Here is a 19260-nt window from a genome sequence, read left to right on the forward strand (position 1 = left end):
CTTTCTGATATCTTTGGTCGCAGGATTGTAGTGGGAAAATCGCAAAATGCACGGTAAACCGGAGACCTCAGGATTTTCAAGGATGATTTTGATGCCACAGACACTGGTCCTAAATCAGTACCAAGCCAGCTGCCTCAACCAAGTTTTCCTAACCAGCTTGTAACATTTGAATTTACTCAATGGTAATGTAAACTACATTTACCAAATATTAGGAGAAGGGGAAAGGTTGTACAAATAATCTGACAGCATGTTTAGTCAGGAAGAGAGTAGCATCCATATTTGTTTTAAAAAAATATACCTACAAATTTTTGCATCTCACTAATTTTTGGAACTATATTTATATTCATCGAACAAAATAAATATGAATATAAATATATTTATATCTATATTAATATTTATCAAACAAAATAAATATTAGATATATTTATATTTATATTCATCAAAAAATAAATAAATATAGATATATGTATGCTGGTATCTAATCCATATCCCATCCAATTTCATCTTTATCCCAAAAAATTGTAAAAAGATTTGATGGTTATGGTATTGATTATTTGTCCTGATTTTACCCCGTTTTTAATTCGTTGCAGATCAAGGTCATAGCCGGGTGAAACAATCAAGTGACAGTCTGCATTAACAGGTGGGCCTACTCTTTATAAAAGTATGTCAATCCCGTTGTTTTTTCCTCTGACCACACTGTAACAACCTTGCACGCTGAGTCCAGAAGAAGTTAGAGATAGTCCTCTCCCTCAAGCTTATCCATCTCGAGATAGTCACAGGGCCCAGCCTTCCAGCCACTTCAGTTATGGTGCCTTGCTACATGTCTTGACAGAAATCAACTTAAACTCCTATCTGTCCACATTACAGAGCAGCAAAGCAACTGGAGCTTGCATGCACCAGTACACAGTCCTACCATCAGCAAGAACGGATAGGACTTCAAAAAAATGTGACAAAAACTGCACGCAGACAAGCCTGAGTTCAAATGTCAAAATTTCACAAAGATACACTCCTCCAGCTACATGCAAATGATCATAAATCCTTTCTCATTAACTTAATGCATTTTTCATTATCAACATCATCAATATGATGCTATCTTCAAGTTCTAATGACTAACGCTCTCCATACCGAGAAATCTAGGGTGTCAGGGTGTTCATGAACAACTCTCAGACAGACCATACTGCTAACTTACACTTCATCTGCACCTTCCTCCCCACGGTTAGATGTCATGCAGCTGCTACTGCCCTTATGCTGTGCTTCATGGGCTGCTCTTTGATGCCTTGAAAGAAGCTCCAGCGGCCAGGAATCTGATGGCGTGGGATATCTGGCATGTGGCCTCCTCACATGAGAGGGGTGTTTCGGAGGAGCTGGTGCGTCGCCGGTCTCTGAGAAGGGATGGAGCTCTTGGTGGAGGGGGATGACATAAAGGGGTCCGACAGGTGGCTGCTGCATTGGCAATGCAGCAGCTGTGGGTTGTGGTGGAGCAGGAAGAGCCACCTCTGCTCCATCATGCCACATAGGATTGGAGTGCATCCTCTCATGTAGTTCGTTTCGCAGTCTCTCGATCTCAGCTCCCAGGACCGTGTTCTCATCTTTCAGCTCATTCTTTTCCACAGCAACCTGGTCAGAATTCCAAACCAGCTTTAGTGTTAAATTGGGGTACAAGAAAATCATTACGATCATGATGTGATCTTCAAAATTTATCCTAATGCTGATTCTGACTTTGATTCGAATACTACATCATATATACATATGAACTACCCTTAAATTTCAAAAAAGCTACTAGTTTCATGATCCAAGGCCAACAGCCTCCAGACTGCATCAAGAAGGATCAGAAATAGCATAATGTCCAGACAGCAAAATTATCAGAAATAAGCTAGCAGGAACTGAAGTTCAAAGGAAACATGTTCTGGTCCATATCCGTTTGGGGTATTGTAGATATTCGTATTAGCATCGATTCAGTTGGGACAAAGTTGCTTTTTCACTGTTCAAAAATGGTAGGAAGATGACCTCATGCAGCATTTTTTTTTCTGTTCAGCAAAAGTAGCAGGAAGACCACAGGTAGCATCTACAGAGAATTAAGGTAGATTCCTCACAAGTGGACATTAAGCTTTAATTAAAATATCAAGTTCACCAACAATCAACAGCATTTTTTTGCTGTTCAAAAAAGGTAGCAGGAAGACCACATGTAGCATCTACAGAGAATTAAGGTAGATTTCTGACAAGCGGACATTAAGCTTTAATTAGAATATCAAGTTCACCAACAATCAAATAATTAATAATGAAGATGTCAAAATTTTCACTTATTATATAGACTAGAGATAGTATACAAATTGGTTTTGCACTATCTGTTTTTCTTTTACACGTTTGTCCTCCAAGTATGGAGAAAACTTGATTGATAAATTTATTGAAACACCTGTGTCATCTTTTGTCTTCTTCTAAATGAGCATAATATTTTCCAAACATGAAGGACAGCGGCATTTAGAAACTGGATATGAATATTATTATTTAAAAGAGTTTGTGGTGCGTTTGAGGAACTTACATAATGAGATTCAGTCACCAAAGCAGCATTTTCCTTCTTGAGAGATTCTACCTGTTGAATGAGATCCTGTACTAATCGAGTGGCATCACCTAATATAGAGGCCTTGCCATTATTTTGCCTTGCTGGTTCTGTAAATAAACACATTATGTTGAAACAAAATTATAAAAGTTCTTCATATTTCAGGCATAACAACATGAACAATAAAATTGTTTAGAAAATGCAAAACAGACATCCCATAGAAAACAATTATCAGAGTTATGATTATGCTCATATGATGTTATATCAGGCAATCCACATTTGAGAAGGAGATTCCACATCAGAAGATCATGCAAAATATCTCATCTTAAATGGAAGCCTCCAGCACTACCAATTGGAAAAAATATGTTGATGCTGGCAGAGTGGCATCAAATGAATGCCCCATAGCAAACTACCTCAATTTATTTTCCTTATGATGAACCATTTCCATCTAAACCACCCAGGACAATCAGCGGGGTAGAATTAGAACAAGAAATGAAATTCCATCTTTGGACCATAATTAGTTTATTAAAAAAAAAATACAAGAACAAAGTATGATCCTAAATTTTCAGCAGAAAAGGTTATATTCTAATTCTTTCAGCAGAAGTATCTGAGTAATTTAAACTAGTTCATAAAGTCAGGCACATGTGGTCTACAATGACAATGTCATTTGAACTTATAAGAAAAAGCATAGGAGGGGAAAGCTACCAACTGCATGGCCCAGCTCTGAAAAGCGCTCATTTAAATGATCACGTTTCAGCTTTTCTCTCTTAGCTTTGTGCTCTTTCTTCGGCACTTTTCCTTTGTTCTTTTTATTGGGGATTGACCTGCACCAAGAAAAAATTCAGAAATTCAAGCTTATCATAAAAAAGAGAAGCAGAAACCACATAATAGAGCAAACGTAGAGCCTCACATAATATAAAGAATTAGGATGGTAATCATAAAGCAAAAACACCAGGAAAGTGGAGGGAACAGGTAGCACAAGGCCATGGGATTAAACTTTAGATAAATGTTTGATGGAGCATTTGCAGCATAGTTTGGTTGAATATTAAACATGTACTAAAATAACTTATATATGATAATGAAGATGAAATAGGTAATTAAGTAATAAAATCTAGAATAAAAGAGCATAAAAAAGAAGCTTCTTCTGTTAGGCACACATATTTTTGTAGTTATCATCTCTTAATAAGAATAAATACAAATACTTAATGAAGGGATCAATATGCAGCTTGGTAGATTCAAAATCCACCATGGTCCAAGATAGCAAACAACAATTGCGGCAAGGAATATGAGCCCTGACTTTAGTGAAAAAAATGTAGTGGCATCACTTATGAGATAATCGCAAACATGAAAAAAATATAGTTGCATCACCTATGAGATAAGCACAAACATGATCCTTTAGCTTATCTAATGTGAACTTATCACTGGCTCATCCCTTCAGCAGATATAGGAGTCAGCCATGACTCCCAAATTCCCAACGTCAATAACTTTATTCATGCATCCTATTAGCAAATAGGATGCACAGGTGCAATGAATGATTTACCTTTTTTAGCAGTAAAGGTTCCAATTTATGAAGGATGACCTTTTGCTATAGATTTATTACCTAACATTTGTTTTCTACTTGGTTGTGTACAACATTTTTCCAAGAGATTTCCCTCAATACCTTTTCTTTTTTTTTAAAAAAAAATTCTCATAGATTATTTTTCCTTTGAGAAATGACTCCACAAACTCTGTAAAGTTGCTTAAGCTTGGTGCATGTAAATATTGGGCACTTGTTTATATTGAAATTTTATATCAGATGCTTCCAAATTGAGTTTGAGAGCTGCTCATAAAATCCTACACCATGCCAACTCAATAAGTTAGGTAGTTCTCAACTTGAACTTGGCAAAATTACTTAACAAGCCACTATTCCCAGGTATGCAATACAAACTTGGCCCGTGCCCCCCTATATTCTTTCCCAAATTGCTGAAAACAAGTTAAAACACCCAATAACTGCATTAGGCTAACCAAGAAAAATATAAAGAGAAAAATAGAGAGATGAAATTGTTTGCAGAGCCTTGATGATGTGCAAACATGCAATATAGAGGATAATTAGACAAGCGCCACCATACAATACTATTCAAGACCGAATCATTGCACCAGTCCAAGGAAAAATCTATCACAAATTTGTCTGATGAAAGGTGAACTTAGTTTAATTAAAATTGCAAAGCTTATATCTCATCAATTCAAGCTATCTCTAGCTCATTTTGATGGAATGAGGAAGGTAAACAAAATGGACAAAACGCTGGCATAAGCAACAAAATGTAAACAGTTGGATCTACACGGTCATATAATGTAAGAATTTTTTTTACTACTGCTTGTAAGTCCTTACAAATTCTCAAACTCTGAAAAACTAATTCAGGACCATCAATAATTACTCACCCTCCAACTGGTTGTTCCGCTACAATGTTTCCATCATTAGTCATCGAAGAGGGAGGCTCCGTAACCATATTTAAGCTACAGAATCCACATAAATCACACCATCAACCTAATAAGATCAGATGCCAATAAACTCAAGCTTCTGAGAAGACCCACAAGACAAAATCTAAACCCACGTTTATAAATTATCAGATCTAATCAAACAGGATGCAACAAAATGTAAAACCAATTTTCTTTTCCAAAGATCATAATTAATCCGCACACGATACGCATAAAATCATTCAAAATAATTCTTTCCTGAAAACAAGAAGGGCAAGTTCCAAACTTTATCATCGTTTTCCCACCATACATGACTATAATAGAACTAGAGCACGAAAACAAAATCGCCAGATAACTAGATGTTATCCGTTTTGAGTAACGATACTACCAGTACTAAATAAAATCAAAAACACAGAAATGGTTTCTAAAACCTTAACAGCAAAGGCTCAACTCTCGACAACCATGGTCCATAATATCTAATTTAAACACACAAAAACTATACTTTAGGCAAAAAAAAAATCAAATTTTCTCCAACCCTAATCAAGTAAAAACAGCGCCGCAAATCCAAAGACAAAACCAGAGATCAGAAAGCATTTTTCGCAAAGATAATAACAAAGCCAAGATTCGAGCGGAACAAGATCGGAAGCAGATACCGCAAGCCTTGAACCGATTTGGGGGTCGTCGGAGAGAACAAGGAAGAGGGAAGAGATCACGAAGAGAATCGTTCTGATTTCTGGTTTATTCTTCCTCGATTTCCAGGGTTTTTTCTTTCTCTCTCTTTTTTTTTAGTTTCGGGAAGGCGGGGTATGGTGGGAGCATCCCACGCACCAGCGCGTGGCGACCGCTATCGCTTTATTGGCTCCGGTCCCAACAGCGTGTGCCTCCACATGGATTCCGGTCCCAGTTGACGCCACCAGTTTTCCACCCTTTCTTTGGCGAAATTATTCTGGACCACGCCCCGGTAGACCAGCGCAAATCTTGATGCACGTGCACGATGGATAACGTCCAATCGAAAATTCGTGAATACAAGGATTACCGTAGGATGTTATCTACCGTGAGATTTGAGTGACCTACCTACACGTAATCCAGACAATAATTTATCCTTTCTGTGAAATTACCCATATCTCCCCTTATCATCAAAACTCAAAGCACGTGCAAAGTTGTATAAAAATAATAATATAATTATTTTTAATAAAGTAGTGGCATTAGTGTAGATTTATTTAAGAATAGTAATGCTTGTATGAATGGTTGGTGGCATAAGCAAAACACGATGCATAAGAATAGCATCTAGAAAATAGAATAGGAATTGAAGTGAGTTATACATTTGAGAAAATAAAATTTTATTTTTTTTATTTGATTGGCATTTTCATTATGAGCATGATATATGACGGGATGTTAAGAGCGTCTAACTAGCTATGTCAGTTAGTTAACATATTGTTATCTTTTAGCTGTGATAAAGTGTGCATCTAAATAATGTTCCTTTTATGTGCTTCTATTTTAATAAAATAATTGAGATTTTTTTGCATATATATTCTTCTAAACATTCAAATTTGTGTGGATATTATTTCAAAATTAATATTTACATATATATCTTTATAAAATACTTGATTTACATATATACCCTTCTTTTTCTTTATTTTTTGTATATATATCCACGTCATCTAACGCCGTTAAAAAATTAACAGTTTAAAATTTAAATAACTGAAATACCCTTATGGGTATATATGTAAAAAAAAATTTATAAGGATATATATGTAATTAGTAATTTACGAGGGTATACAAATAAATATTAATTTTGAAAGGATATTCATACAAATTTTGATGTTTAGGAGGGTATACATGCAAGAATTTTTAATTTAATTTTTTTCTATTGTATATTATTTTAACGAGATAGAAAGAATTTAAACACATTAATTAATATCATAGCAAGGATGATTCAAGTACATTAATTTTTATCTATTGCCTCTTTGTTGGATATAATTTTTATTTTTATTTTTATATCATATTAATTTTTATTTCGTATATGATTTATCATGAATAATTGCTTATTCCATGTCCAGGCTTATTAGAATGAAGCAACCGCTTTTCAAGTTGAAGATGAAATTTAGAGGTTATTTTAAGAAGATTAAAAATTTTATAAGAATAAAATATTATTTTGAGAGATAAAAAAGCTGGTTAGTTGATGTTGACCGCTATTCTTATATAGATCTATATGATGATATAGTGCACATATTCAATTGAAGCTTGAAGAGACTATAAAGATTTGATCTGTGGTTAGACATTTATCACCTAAGTCTTATATGATTCTAGCTACAGATCATAAACTAATAAATTTATTTGAAGAATATAAAGATTTAATGGAGTACTTCTTATTTGTCACAAAAGAGGCTAATGATATACAGTTTTCTCAATCAACAATAGGTAGCCAAGACCAAAGTAGAGGTGAAGTAGCTGCAATAGGGGAGGTTCGAGTAGATAACCAAAAGGAGAACCAAAAACAGAATGAAATTGAGTATCCAGCTGCATTAGGGACTGATATCTCAGTTGTTGCTATTGAGAATAATGACAATAGATGAACAAAATCTTTAAACAAGTGAATCATCCCTACTATAAACACCAACAAAGAAGCAATAGATAAAAATTGATGTACTTGAATCATCCTTACTATGACATTAATTAATGTGTTTAAATTCTTTCCATCTCGTTAAAATAACATATAATAAAAAAAAATAAATTAAACATTTTTGCCTTTATACCCTCCTAAATGTCAAAATTTGCATGAATACCCTTTCAAAATTAATATTTATTTGTATACCCTCGTAAATCGCTAATTACATATATCCCCTTATAATTTTTTTTTGCATATATACCCATAAGGGTATTTCAGTCATTTAAATTTTAAACCGTTAATTTTTTAACGGCGTTAGATGATGTGAGTATATATATATATAATAAAGAAAAAGAAGAGTATACATGCAAATCAAGTATTTTATAAGGATATACATGTAAATATCAATTTTGAAAGGGTATCCACACAAATTTGGATGTTTAGAAGGGTATACATGCAAATAATTTATCTTAATACTATATAAATAGTTCATTATTTTTTTCTATAAATATGTTCCTATAGAAGGATACATATATAAAAAGATAGAACTTGCTAATTTATTGTAGACATACAATAACGAAAAAAGAATTTTTGAAATATCTATTTTGAAGTAAGTTAAGTGAGTTTATTTCAAGAAAAGTTTGACACAAATAAATAATTTTGTTAAAACACAGTTGAAATGTAATTATTATCAACTCAATATTTTAAGAATGTTTGTCTTCCATTTAACATCAAAATCAAAAATATAATAATTAATAATCTCAACAAACGTACCTACACAACTAGCTATCGAGTATGAATATCTCCAATCAAGTCGTGGTATGGAATGAATTCACCCATAAGAGATGATTGATTTTATTTTTTTGACAAAATGGATACATCAAATTAAACTAAATATGAAAAGATATATCCATGAGAATGGAAATATAAAATATTTAAAATTAAACGCTTGATTCTTAAGGTTGAATACTTCCTTGGGAGAAGGGAGGGGGAGGGCCACATAGAAAAGGGAGGAAGTTTTGGTCATTTGGATGAGATGGGCAATGTTTTATAGGGGTAAAATTTCCTTTTGATTCTAGGGATCATGGAGAACGAAAGCAGGAAGAATCGGCGGGCGAGCGCGTGGGGAGCACGTTTTCCGGGCAGGTGCGCGGACCCAAGCAGACGCGTGCGCGGCACACGACGGACCCGTGTCTCCCTTGGATTTTTTATTTTTTTTTGCCGTTTTTCCTTTTTCCAGCTGTCACTTGATTCAAATTATAAAAAAATCCCTAAAAAGAGTAATTTATTTTGACGTGAACAGCCTAATATGGTCCCCAAATACGTCAGTCCTCATCGATAAACTACCCATACAAGAGGTCATTTTGTGGCCTGGCTGTGCTGGCCTTTTCATTTTTATCCTATGTTCATGTACGTAGCTGGTATCGTTGCTGTACCTTTCTTCCCGCATATACTTACCTTTTTCTTTACACAAAAAAAATAAAAAACGTCGGTCCTCATCGATTGGACAACTTGACGCTGATGCTGGAGCTGGAGTTAAATGGGTGGGACCCAGGCAACAACATTGGCAAACAATTCTCACGGCGCATTCAAGAGGTAGGTTTTCTAGGACCCAATGCAGAGTTTCATCATGAGATATTTTTACAAGAAGGTGGTTAAACATTATTTTCTTCGACTCATATTTCTTCCATCTCTTCAAACTAGATAATGCTTAGCTAGATAGTTAAACATTAACTACATTGTTAATCTATTAAAGGAGTAAGAACATTATGTTAGTCAAAATTCAAAATGTATGGATTGAGTTAAAGTAATATGATCAAGGTTCCTGCATACTACTCAAAAATTAATAAATAATATATAAGAACTTTGATGGATAGGAGATGATAGATGTGCACCTCTAGATAATTAGGCTCTTGTCCGTCTGGTGATAGTGCAAGCGAGGTGGCCGAAAGCCTTCCACATTGACTTTTTATACACCCAGATCTGAGGTATGGTGAAGGCTAGGCCCATTTTGAATCATATTTTTGGTATCCGGCAATGAGAGCAGAAAGTACCTAATAACATCAACTTGACCGATTACAGTAAATAGACTTCAAAAAATTTAACATCCATGCTAATCTGGAGGTCTAATAAGAACTGGGAGCTCCCATCAGCCCTTTGCAATTGGGAACTGAATAATTTTCTTCTGGAATACACCCAATCATTGAGAAAGAAAGCAACTATGCAGTTTGGCAGCACCCCATAAGGCTTGCTCAAAGAAGACATTATGGACAAGTTTCTATCCTTTACATAGCCTTGATGATATGCAATTAGTATGGGTCAACAGCTTGTGCATCCAATAATTACATATAAAATACAATTTTTCACACATGTTTATCTCCATGGTACGAAGAGCAAAGGTTATAACAGAATGCAACTTGAAAAATACTGCCCTAATCCATGCATATCCACCTAGAATCTTGTTTGTAGAAGCACCATCTGCATGAGGTCCGTCCTAATGTTGTACTGCTTTAAGCCTATTGTAGTTTCACGAGAGGGTTGCCTAACCATATGATTGCCATATCAATATTCTAACACACAAAGATTTCTTATTCAAAAATCATATTTCTACTTTCAAGGTTCTAATTTCCTTGGCAGCCAAGATGGAATCTCCTTGTCTTGATTCTTCCATTCAATGCAAGCGCTAGGACATCATACTCTTCTACAAACCAGAGCTCTGATACAGTTGCCTGAAAGTAAACTCCCAAAAGTAAGCTAAAGTTTAGCAGCCACAAATATGTTTCTGGAGGATGAGAATAAAGAAGGATTTCACATGTTGACAATCCTATGGTTCAAGGCTATTCGGATAAAAAGGCAAAATCATTTAAATGTAAATAGCAGAATGAAATCCAGTTAAAACAGTACATGTCAAGGTTGCGTTCTAGTGTCTACCCAAAAAAGAAGAAGAAGAAGAATACTGCTATAGGCAAGAAACTACCTCAAAACCACGAAGTTTATCGTTAACTTGTGCAACCAGCTCATCAAAGAACTGTAGTAGATCAAATGGTTTCTTCACCTCCTACAGTAAACAGATTTATGTAGTATGATAATATGCTGAACTGAATAGTAGTTAAATAATATCCATGGAGAAAGCTTTTAGGAAGTTAAATAAATGCAAAGAAATAACAAATATGAGAATATAAAATGAAGCAGCTTATGCAGCTCAAGTCATATACACTAATTTCTTGTGTTGCATATGTCCATCAGCTCAAGTTTGATAACTCTCTTTAACATACGTTCAAAATACCTCTCATACACTAGCTTTATCTACAATACCACAGGACGTGTTTTAAATGAAATTGATATTAAACAGTGGTTTTTCTCTGATTTGAACCACTAGAACAATTAACTACATCTCTGAGATCTTTTTGACATGTTACCTTGATTTGAACTTTTGGGTGTCCTAGAAGTCTTGCAAAGGAAGTGTGAAGCAAAACAGGGTCATACTGTATAAAACAAACGATAACATCAGAAAAATGAAAAATTAAAGCAGATATAAATCATATCGTATCACTGTTAACTGGAAGATATCCCACAGACACATATTAGTTTATTTTATTTGAAAGAAACCCATCTAAACAAGACTTGCACTTTGCATGATGCCTCATAAATTAATTGCATAAAGAGCATAAAGTAATAAATTATTAGAAGGAGAAGAGTGCAAACTTTTCTTACCAGTTGCTTTTCAGGTGCATGAGGAAGGGCATTCCTTAATTTTGCACGGATCACCGTAGGATCTGAACCAGAGAGGACCTAACAAACAAAAAAGATCACCAAAATGAGATTACTTATAGCAAGCTATATGCAACTATAATCATGAGAGTTCATGGAATTAAAATCAAGCAAAAGGAATGTTAGAACTGACATGCCAAATGACATTAAAATAAGATAAATAATGTAGCATTCTTGGATTGGCCAAATTTGCTGCTGCTGCTGCTGCTGATGATGATAAAAGCAGTTATGGCAATAATGATAATGGTTGTGATAAGTCAGTAGTGAATTTTTATACTAGACCATCTAATGTCACTCAAGGCATCATTTCTAGTAACCAAGTTTGACAAGTTAGGAGCCTCCCAAAGGACATGGTTTTAAATATTTTTTCCATATCTTTTCTCCCAACCACCATCCAATGTTACTTTCAGTCTTTCCCTCCTTTTTTTACGACCTTCAGCCCAAATTTAAAGACCTCTCGTTACCAAATCCCTCTTATATTTTCAGAGTACACGCCCATACCATCTAAATTGATCTTCCATCACTTTGTCCTCATTTTTCCTACTTCTGCAACTCTAATATGCTCATTTCTAAATCTATCATTTCTAGTTTACCATACATCCATCATAACATTCTCATTTCCGCCACACTTGTTACTCAAAACCTTTTTTGCTCAACATTCCGAGTCATACAACACTGTAGACTTTATTCTTCTTCTTCTTATTATTATTATTCTTTTGTAGAACCACTCTTTTTAAGTCTCCAGGGCATATGTTGAACATAAGGTCTATAAAGGAACCTCTCTATTTCGTCCAATCAACTCTAATTCTACAATAAATATCTTCATCTTTCTCTCCAGTATTTTCGATCATAGATCCCAATAACAAAATCAAACAGTTTTGATAAATATGGTCACCAAATACAGGAGGTGTGATTGATTTGAGCTCCAAAGACGAGAACAAAGCAACTAGATCTAGCAGCATAGATAAATAACCATCCCAATTTATTCTTCAAGTATTGCATGAAATGAGTATTTCTGAAGAAAAGGAGGGCAGCCAGGTGATACCTAATGTAGCTAAGAGGCCCACTTATCACCAGCCTAAAAATTTAAATCAATGGGACTGGATTAGTTAATATTAATTAGAGGACATGCGACAGGTGCACCAGTTCTCTTACCTTTCATAAATAGATGAGACAGAAATTGTGCAGGGTGAAGAAAAAATGTAGCAGTCATCCAATGCAAGGTGGAAATAATAAAACAACTAAACATTCATGTCAAGAAAAACATCTGCCTATACGTGAATCTCATCTTCCAATTTATTCTTGATTTCTTTCATCTATAAATTTTTGAACATTATTTAGTAGTTCTGGACTGCAACCATGGAAGCTATAGCTGAAACTAAAGAAACATTTCGTTTTGACTCAAGATGAAAAACCAACAAGACTGCTATCTATGTTACATGGACTCGAGTTTGTGTGTCAGGTGCGGATGTGTCTAAGCATCAGATTGTTTTAATATCTAACAATTTCTTCTTATAGAGTCATGACCAAGTACTGTACCAATGTTTGCATATAAGTTTTGCATTTGTGTCCATAGGCTAGACTGAAGGGCCTGGGTAACAAACGCTGCTATATTTTAAACTTGGGTTGGAAGAGATCCAATGATCCACCCTAGGATCGACAAAAATAAACAAGGCTTCAGATAGGATGAAAAAGCAAAATCGGTCTAGATGGAATGCCAACTATAGTATTGGAAAAACTGAACAGACTAAGGCTTGACTTGCAAATGCATAGTTTTAATAAGATAATGAAGCATAAGGTCATGATCAAGGTTTGCTGAACCGGTACCACCAGCCGTTTCGGCCGACTGACGGTACTGTTTGGTATGGTTTCATACCGTACCGAACCGACGACCCGAACCGGAAGAAGAAAGTGAGAAATTGAGAGAAATAGAGAGAGAGAAAGAGGAAGAAAAAAAAAAGAGGGAGGGGAAGGAGCCGGCGGGGCCGCCGGACGGCCTCCGATTGGCCGCCGTGGCCGTCGGAGGGCGCTGTCCACGCGCGCGGTGTCGCAGGTGTGAAACAGGGGCATCGCGATGCCCCTATTTCGCAAATTTTTTTAAAAATGTGGTTTTAAGTGAAGTCGGCAAACGATTTGCCGGCTCCACGATTTTTGTTTTTTTTAAAAAAAAATTCTTAAGTCGGCAACCCAGTTGCCGACTTCATAAGTTTAAAACAAAAAAAAAGTAAAAATCGAAACAGACGACGTCTGTTTTGAAAAACGCACGCGGTGCCGCGGCTCCGCCCGCTCGACCGCCCTGCCCGCTCGACCGCCCTCAGGCCGTCGGCGTCGGCTCGCCGGCCACCGGGAGCCTCGCAACGGAGGCACCGTTTGTCCGACTCTGTCCAGTAGGTTCTCCACCCCCCTCCGAGCGCTCTCTTTCTCTTTTTTGCTCTCTTGAAAGCCCTATCGGGCGATATGGGGCTCGGAAGCCCTCCGACGGCCGCAGCCGGCCACCGCCGGCCTCCGGCGGCTCCCACCTCCCTCTCTTCCCTCTCTCTCTCTTTCTCACTTTTCGTTCTTTATTCGTCGGTACCGCCGGTGTACCGATTTTACCGGTCGAATCGTGCCGGTTCCCCGCCGGTCCGGTACGAGATGGGGTGTACCGACCGGTTCGGCACGGTATGGCAAACCTTGGTCATGATAGACATTTTGAAAACACAATATTACCCTTTTTTCAAGCAATGGTAGTATTTGAACAGCACCACTCATCATGAAATCAAATTACAGAGTCACATCATGAGCAATAGGTGAGACTATTTGAACTTTGAAGACTAGTGTGATTTAAAAGTTTTCAAACAGCCAATATGGCTTCATGCCGAGAAGGTTAAAAATTCAGTCAATTTTCTTAAGAACAGATAAATAAATAAGTCATGAGGGAAAGAGCCTAGCATAGCCATAAAGATAAAAAATGGACTTTGCTGAATCCTAGAGGTATTTGAATTGTTGTTTGTCATTCATCTTAGATAAGAATTACACATGTTATATCTCAACCTGTGCTAAAGAGTGGAGATAGCTTACTGGCTGGTCAAGACTAGTGTATAGACTACTAAAAAGATGAGGAAATTTATAAGTTTGCCCTTTGTATTTGATATACATTGCAAACACTAGTAGAGGCCCGGCAGTGAATGTTCATCATGGATAATATATTATTAGTTGATGAAACTAGGAAAGGAGTGAGCAAACAGAATATCTAAATGCATGAAAACTATAGATAATGCTAACTACATACATATAGGAGAGCGGTGGTTATTATTATTACATGGATTTCTGATTATTTGCATCGATAAAACGAACTACTGCTTAAAAAAACGGGCCAATATTGCATCTTACGATATGTCTGGGAAGACTAAAGCAAAAGAACAAGTTCAGTGGTGCATACCTGCCAACATCCTAGAAGCACACCAGTTGATGTCAGCACCACCCTATCCAAGACAATCTTCAGGGGGCAAAGAACCTCTGCAACGCCTTTAATAGCACTTGCTTCAGCTTCAATCTCAACAAACAGGATGGAACACATTAGTACAAGGAAATCTAATCTAAGGGCAAACATCATAACTGAAAGGATTTTCTATACCTCATTTTCAGTTGCGACAACAGGTGTTATATGATGGGAGGCATGGAACATACTGAAGTGATGTAGACTTGCATTTTGAAACCAGATTACTAACCATAACAACAGAGAATCCATCAATCAAATGATGATAGAAATTCCAAGGGGCACTAAAGCATTAAATGAGATGAGAAGACAATCAGATGCTCGTATACAGATTGTAAAACTCAACTTGCTTGCAGTTTATATAAGAGGGTATAACACATGGACGGAAAATTCAGACCCAACTAATAATGACATACATACATCAAGGAAATTTAAAATTCAGCCTCCAATGGGCCTAAGTGACAATTTTTAAGACCACAAAAGGTAAAGGAGTTGGATGTGTTTCTAAGCATACTATCCATGAACCATTTGTAAGACTTACAGAATGAAAGTAAAGAAAACAAGTAAAATCAAAGGCATTACCTCCATCAAAATAGGGAAGAAAGATCTCTCTAACAGCCTGTCTGCAGAAACCCATTAAAAACCAAAAATATTTAATAAATAAATATAATGAATAAATGATTAAAAAAAAAGTTAGTGATGATTAAAAGTTCTATATGCAGGATTATATAATTTTTTCTCTGTTTAATATTTGAACTGGTATTCTCTTCAGAGCTCAGAGACCTGTCACAGCAAGTCCTCACTGAAAAACCAAGCAAGTAGAGAATTGATTTTAAAGCACATAATGTCAGAGAGATAACAACACTAAATAAAGCCATCATATGCAGAAAGTTGAAATGAGAATGGTTGATAGAACAGCAAATTAGCTGTATCAAATTAGATTCTTTTTAGTCCAATATATAAAATTGAATTGATTTCACCAAAAAGTTTTGAGATGGGATATCTGTTGAAAGCTATATAAGGTAGCTGATACTTGTTTCAGAACTTCAGTTGAACCAGTTTTCCTCTGTAGTTCTAGATGACCTACAATACCCCCAATGAAGCTCTCTTGGAACGTCATACCCTCTGTGTCAAAGGTGTATGCATGCCTTTGACAAACAACCTAATGAAAGCATACCCTTGCTACTGATTACTGCGAAACCTTTGCCTTGTTGCTTAAATATAATCTGTCTTGTAACTTATAAATATTGCAGCATATTTATGTTTACCAAACACTACCAAATTACTGTGAGAAATGCTTTCATGGCATGTGACGTTACAAGAACAGTACACACACACACCCCCACCCCCCACAAACGAATGCCACTAATTACTCTGAAACCTTTGCCTTGTTGCTAATATGTAATCTATACTGTAAGTCATATATATTCAGCATATTTATGTTCACCAAACGCTCCCAAATTATGGTGAGAAATGCTTTTGTTGGATGTGAAGTAGAATAAACAGGGTGTGTGTGTGTGTGTGTGTAATCCGCAGGGGAGAATCTGACAGTGTTCAACTTTAGAGAGAAGCCTATAGCCTCAACATATCACATGCCCAACACAATAAAGAATCATTAAGAGTATTGGTTTTGCAGCATTGTTAGTTTCAGTTTGTGATTGTAAGGTAGGGTAAGATAGCTAGTATGTCGTGTAATTGGATCGATAGTGGACAAATTGGGAGCAAGGCATGAGAAGTGATATGTGACATGGAACCAGAAAAGAGATAAATTAAAATGCCCTTAATACAGAATTGAAAGATGCAACACAAAATGAATTAGGATCCACCATTAACAATTTGAATTCTATGCTCTTGTTTTCAAAAAGTTAATCACATATACCATAAGTTACCCTTTGTGGTTGCAGGATTGGAAATTAAGTCAGATGTAGTTTCCTAAGAAATCTAGATAACTGTGCTTACAAGTAGTAATGTGATAATGGTAGAGAGAATTAAGCAATCAGAGATGCAGATCTTGAAAACAGCTTGCACATTCAGGAGATTACAGAGTATTGGCCTGAACTAAACTCCAGCCCACTCAAAAAAAAAAAAAAAATTCATGAAATTGAGACCATTATGAAATATGGAAAGTGGTCCATTATGAAATGCGAATATTTAGTTGATGCATTGCATAAAAGGTTCCTCAAAACTTTCCATTAATTTGAATGTTGATGGATGCCATCACAAGAGGTGCTCGACCGTAAAAAGAAGAAGAGACTAAGGTAGAAGAGAAGAAAGTCTAATTCAAATAAACATTAACTGAAATTACTACTTCTTCAATTTCTTTTATTTCCCTAATACATGGCTCTGTATGGAAGCTAAATGAGTCTTCATACCCGTTAATGTTAGTGTAATACAACCTTCTAAATGACACATGAGTAACTAGTTTTACAAACTATGACACAATATTCCATCTGTATGAAAGAAAGAGAATAAGAATGAAAATCAAATGGAATAGGAACAGACATAGGGAATCCAAATCACCAATATTATTGCACTAATTATCTCAAAGCAAAGAAATGCACAGGAAGAGAGCGGTAATTCAACTTTACCATTCAATTTGGTCTATACATTAGAATGTAATCAGTTTTATATTGATTTTCTAAATATATCCTTGACTAAAGGATAAAACCAAATTTTAAAATAGCAGCGACTATAGTTTTTTAGGTCACCTATTACAACATATTTTAACTTCATATTTATAGTTCCATCTTAGTTTGTTTTAACTTCATATATTTTATCTGTCATCCAATATCTCCACAAAGGCACGTGGTATAGAAAGAAATACAATGGAGAACTGATATGCAATTCGAGTGTGTTATTTTAATTCTAGTGCTGGATTTCAGTCTCCTCTATCTCTTGTGGTTAAGCCCCTACAGTGCAACCGACTTCACTAGCACTGATCTCTCCCCCAGTGCAAAATAGTTTTCCACCAAACAAAGTTACCCTTAGCTCAAATGATCAAAAGAATTACGTACGAGATAGGCGTCGCAAATTCCGGGCTCAGGTAAAGCACGTTTGCTCGAACTGGAGGATTGGCAGCCTAACGTAAAAGAAATGTAGAAAAATCCATCAAAGTCAATAGGAAACATAGATATAAAAAAGGTAATCTTTAAACAACAGGCTAATCTACCTTAAGTACAGGAGTGACTGCGCCATCCTTCAGAACAAAAATATCAGAAAGAGAAAGACTTTGCGAAGTCCCTCCACCTTTAAGGAAGGCCGCGCCGTTCTCACCTAAATCCCGCGCCATCTTATCGTACAATCGCGACCGCTGATCCGCGATCGATGCAGGGGAATCTGATCCAGTTTCCCAAATCACCAAATCAGCTCAAATTAGTCGAATCAATCAAAATACAACAATGACGAGAATCTTGGAGCGGAAATTTGGGGATTTATTGGGGGAAAAAAAATACCGGAATTGGGAAAGGAGGAATTCTTCATGGCAGCTCGAAACGTAAGAAAGAAGAGGAGGGCGGAGGAGATCCAGATCAAGGCAGCCTGCTTCGATGGGACGCAGTAGCTTCGAACCCTAGCCATGGATCTCCTTCGCTTTATCTTTTGGGAGTGAGAGTGTGACGATAGCCGAGGCCATATCCTTGACTTCCCCGATACCAGCGGGTCGGTTACGAAGGCAAAACCTTTTTTTTTTTATTTACCAAAAAAAGGGCAAAATTTTTTGATTAGCCCTTCTAATAAACTTCCTTTTCGATAACAGAAAACTTTTTTGTGGGTAAATTAAAATAATTACACCATCGTACTACAGATACACGTGTGTGAGTAAAAAAATAAAATATGCAAAAACAAAAACGATAAATAAACCATAGAATCTCATAAGATACCTCCTGTAGGAAGTTTTTACCCATGTAAAAATTTTAATAAAGTATAATTTCTAGGAATGCCGTGCTTTTCAGCTGAATCCACTTTATTATTATTATTATTATTTTACTATTTCAATGTCAAAAATTTTAATTTTTCTTCTCAAAAATATTTATTTTTAAAAAAAATTATCTAATATTAATATTATTTTTTAAAAAAAATAAATTTTAATATTTTATAATTTTTTTTTGTATATCTATCCTATAGATTAAAGCACGTCTCTCCGTTCTCCCTGCCTGCCATGTGGCATGCTCGCTGATGTGTCTAATTGGAGCTGACTGTGTACACACGTATCTACTGAAATACTGTATTTGCTACTGAATTGTTGCAGTATTTCTGTATGCCTAAAAATAGGGAAGGAGAAGAGGTCATGGATATGGGAAATGATCTGATATGAAAAAAAAGAATGAAAAACTAAGAGAGAGGGGAGAGGAGAGGTGGATGGCTGTTGATTTGATGGTTGATTAACTCTTTAGA

The 19260-nt window shown here is 35.9% G+C and overlaps 2 protein-coding genes across 4 annotated transcripts; both read right to left on the reverse strand.

Annotated features, from left to right (window-relative positions):
• Positions 1-1016: 1016 nt before the first annotated feature.
• LOC105058334 (transcription factor BHLH062) lies at positions 1017-5854 on the reverse strand. Of its 2 annotated transcripts, none has more exons than XM_010941222.4 (5): positions 5665-5854; positions 4976-5050; positions 3263-3381; positions 2540-2667; positions 1017-1617 (listed from the first exon to the last, which is right to left on the reverse strand). In XM_010941222.4, exons 2-5 carry the CDS (start codon positions 5041-5043, stop codon positions 1186-1188), a joined length of 747 nt encoding a protein of 248 aa, XP_010939524.1. In that variant the 5' UTR covers positions 5044-5050; positions 5665-5854; the 3' UTR covers positions 1017-1185. The 2 variants fall into 2 exon arrangements, with proteins under 2 accessions (XP_010939524.1, XP_010939525.1); XM_010941223.3 differs by having other exon boundaries at positions 4976-5081; positions 5665-5853.
• Positions 5855-9841: 3987 nt separating this feature from the next.
• On the reverse strand, positions 9842-18546 carry LOC105058333 (uncharacterized). 2 transcript variants are annotated; one of them, XM_010941220.4, is made up of 10 exons: positions 18321-18546; positions 18038-18204; positions 17883-17947; positions 15451-15491; positions 15007-15095; positions 14812-14925; positions 11334-11411; positions 11039-11104; positions 10597-10677; positions 9842-10348 (listed from the first exon to the last, which is right to left on the reverse strand). In XM_010941220.4, the coding sequence occupies exons 1-10, from the start codon at positions 18442-18444 to the stop codon at positions 10241-10243; spliced, it is 933 nt and encodes a 310-aa protein (XP_010939522.1). In that variant the 5' UTR covers positions 18445-18546; the 3' UTR covers positions 9842-10240. The 2 variants fall into 2 exon arrangements, with proteins under 2 accessions (XP_010939522.1, XP_010939523.1); XM_010941221.4 differs by lacking the exon at positions 11039-11104 and having other exon boundaries at positions 9962-10348.
• Positions 18547-19260: the final 714 nt, after the last annotated feature.

Source organism: Elaeis guineensis, chromosome 15 (assembly GCF_000442705.2).
Source record: "Elaeis guineensis isolate ETL-2024a chromosome 15, EG11, whole genome shotgun sequence".
In the NCBI taxonomy this organism is placed as follows: domain Eukaryota; kingdom Viridiplantae; phylum Streptophyta; class Magnoliopsida; order Arecales; family Arecaceae; genus Elaeis; species Elaeis guineensis.

Bases quoted from the DNA above. Each gene is read 5' to 3' on its own strand.
- LOC105058333 (XM_010941220.4), bottom strand. From the start codon at position 18,444: ATGGCTAGGGTTCGAAGCTACTGCGTCCCATCGAAGCAGGCTGCCTTG. The intron at 11,105-11,333 runs GTAAGAAAAGTT...TGTTTTATACAG, and splicing joins ATGCACCTGAAAAGCAACTG to TATGACCCTGTTTTGCTTCA. The intron at 10,678-11,038 runs GTAACATGTCAA...TGTTTACTGTAG, and splicing joins ACCCAAAAGTTCAAATCAAG to GAGGTGAAGAAACCATTTGA.
- LOC105058334 (XM_010941222.4), bottom strand. From the start codon at position 5,043: ATGGTTACGGAGCCTCCCTCTTCGATGACTAATGATGGAAACATTGTA. The intron at 2,668-3,262 runs GTAGCTTTCCCC...GTTTATTTACAG, and splicing joins AGAGCTGGGCCATGCAGTTG to AACCAGCAAGGCAAAATAAT. The intron at 1,618-2,539 runs GTAAGTTCCTCA...AATTCTGACCAG, and splicing joins TGGTGACTGAATCTCATTAT to GTTGCTGTGGAAAAGAATGA.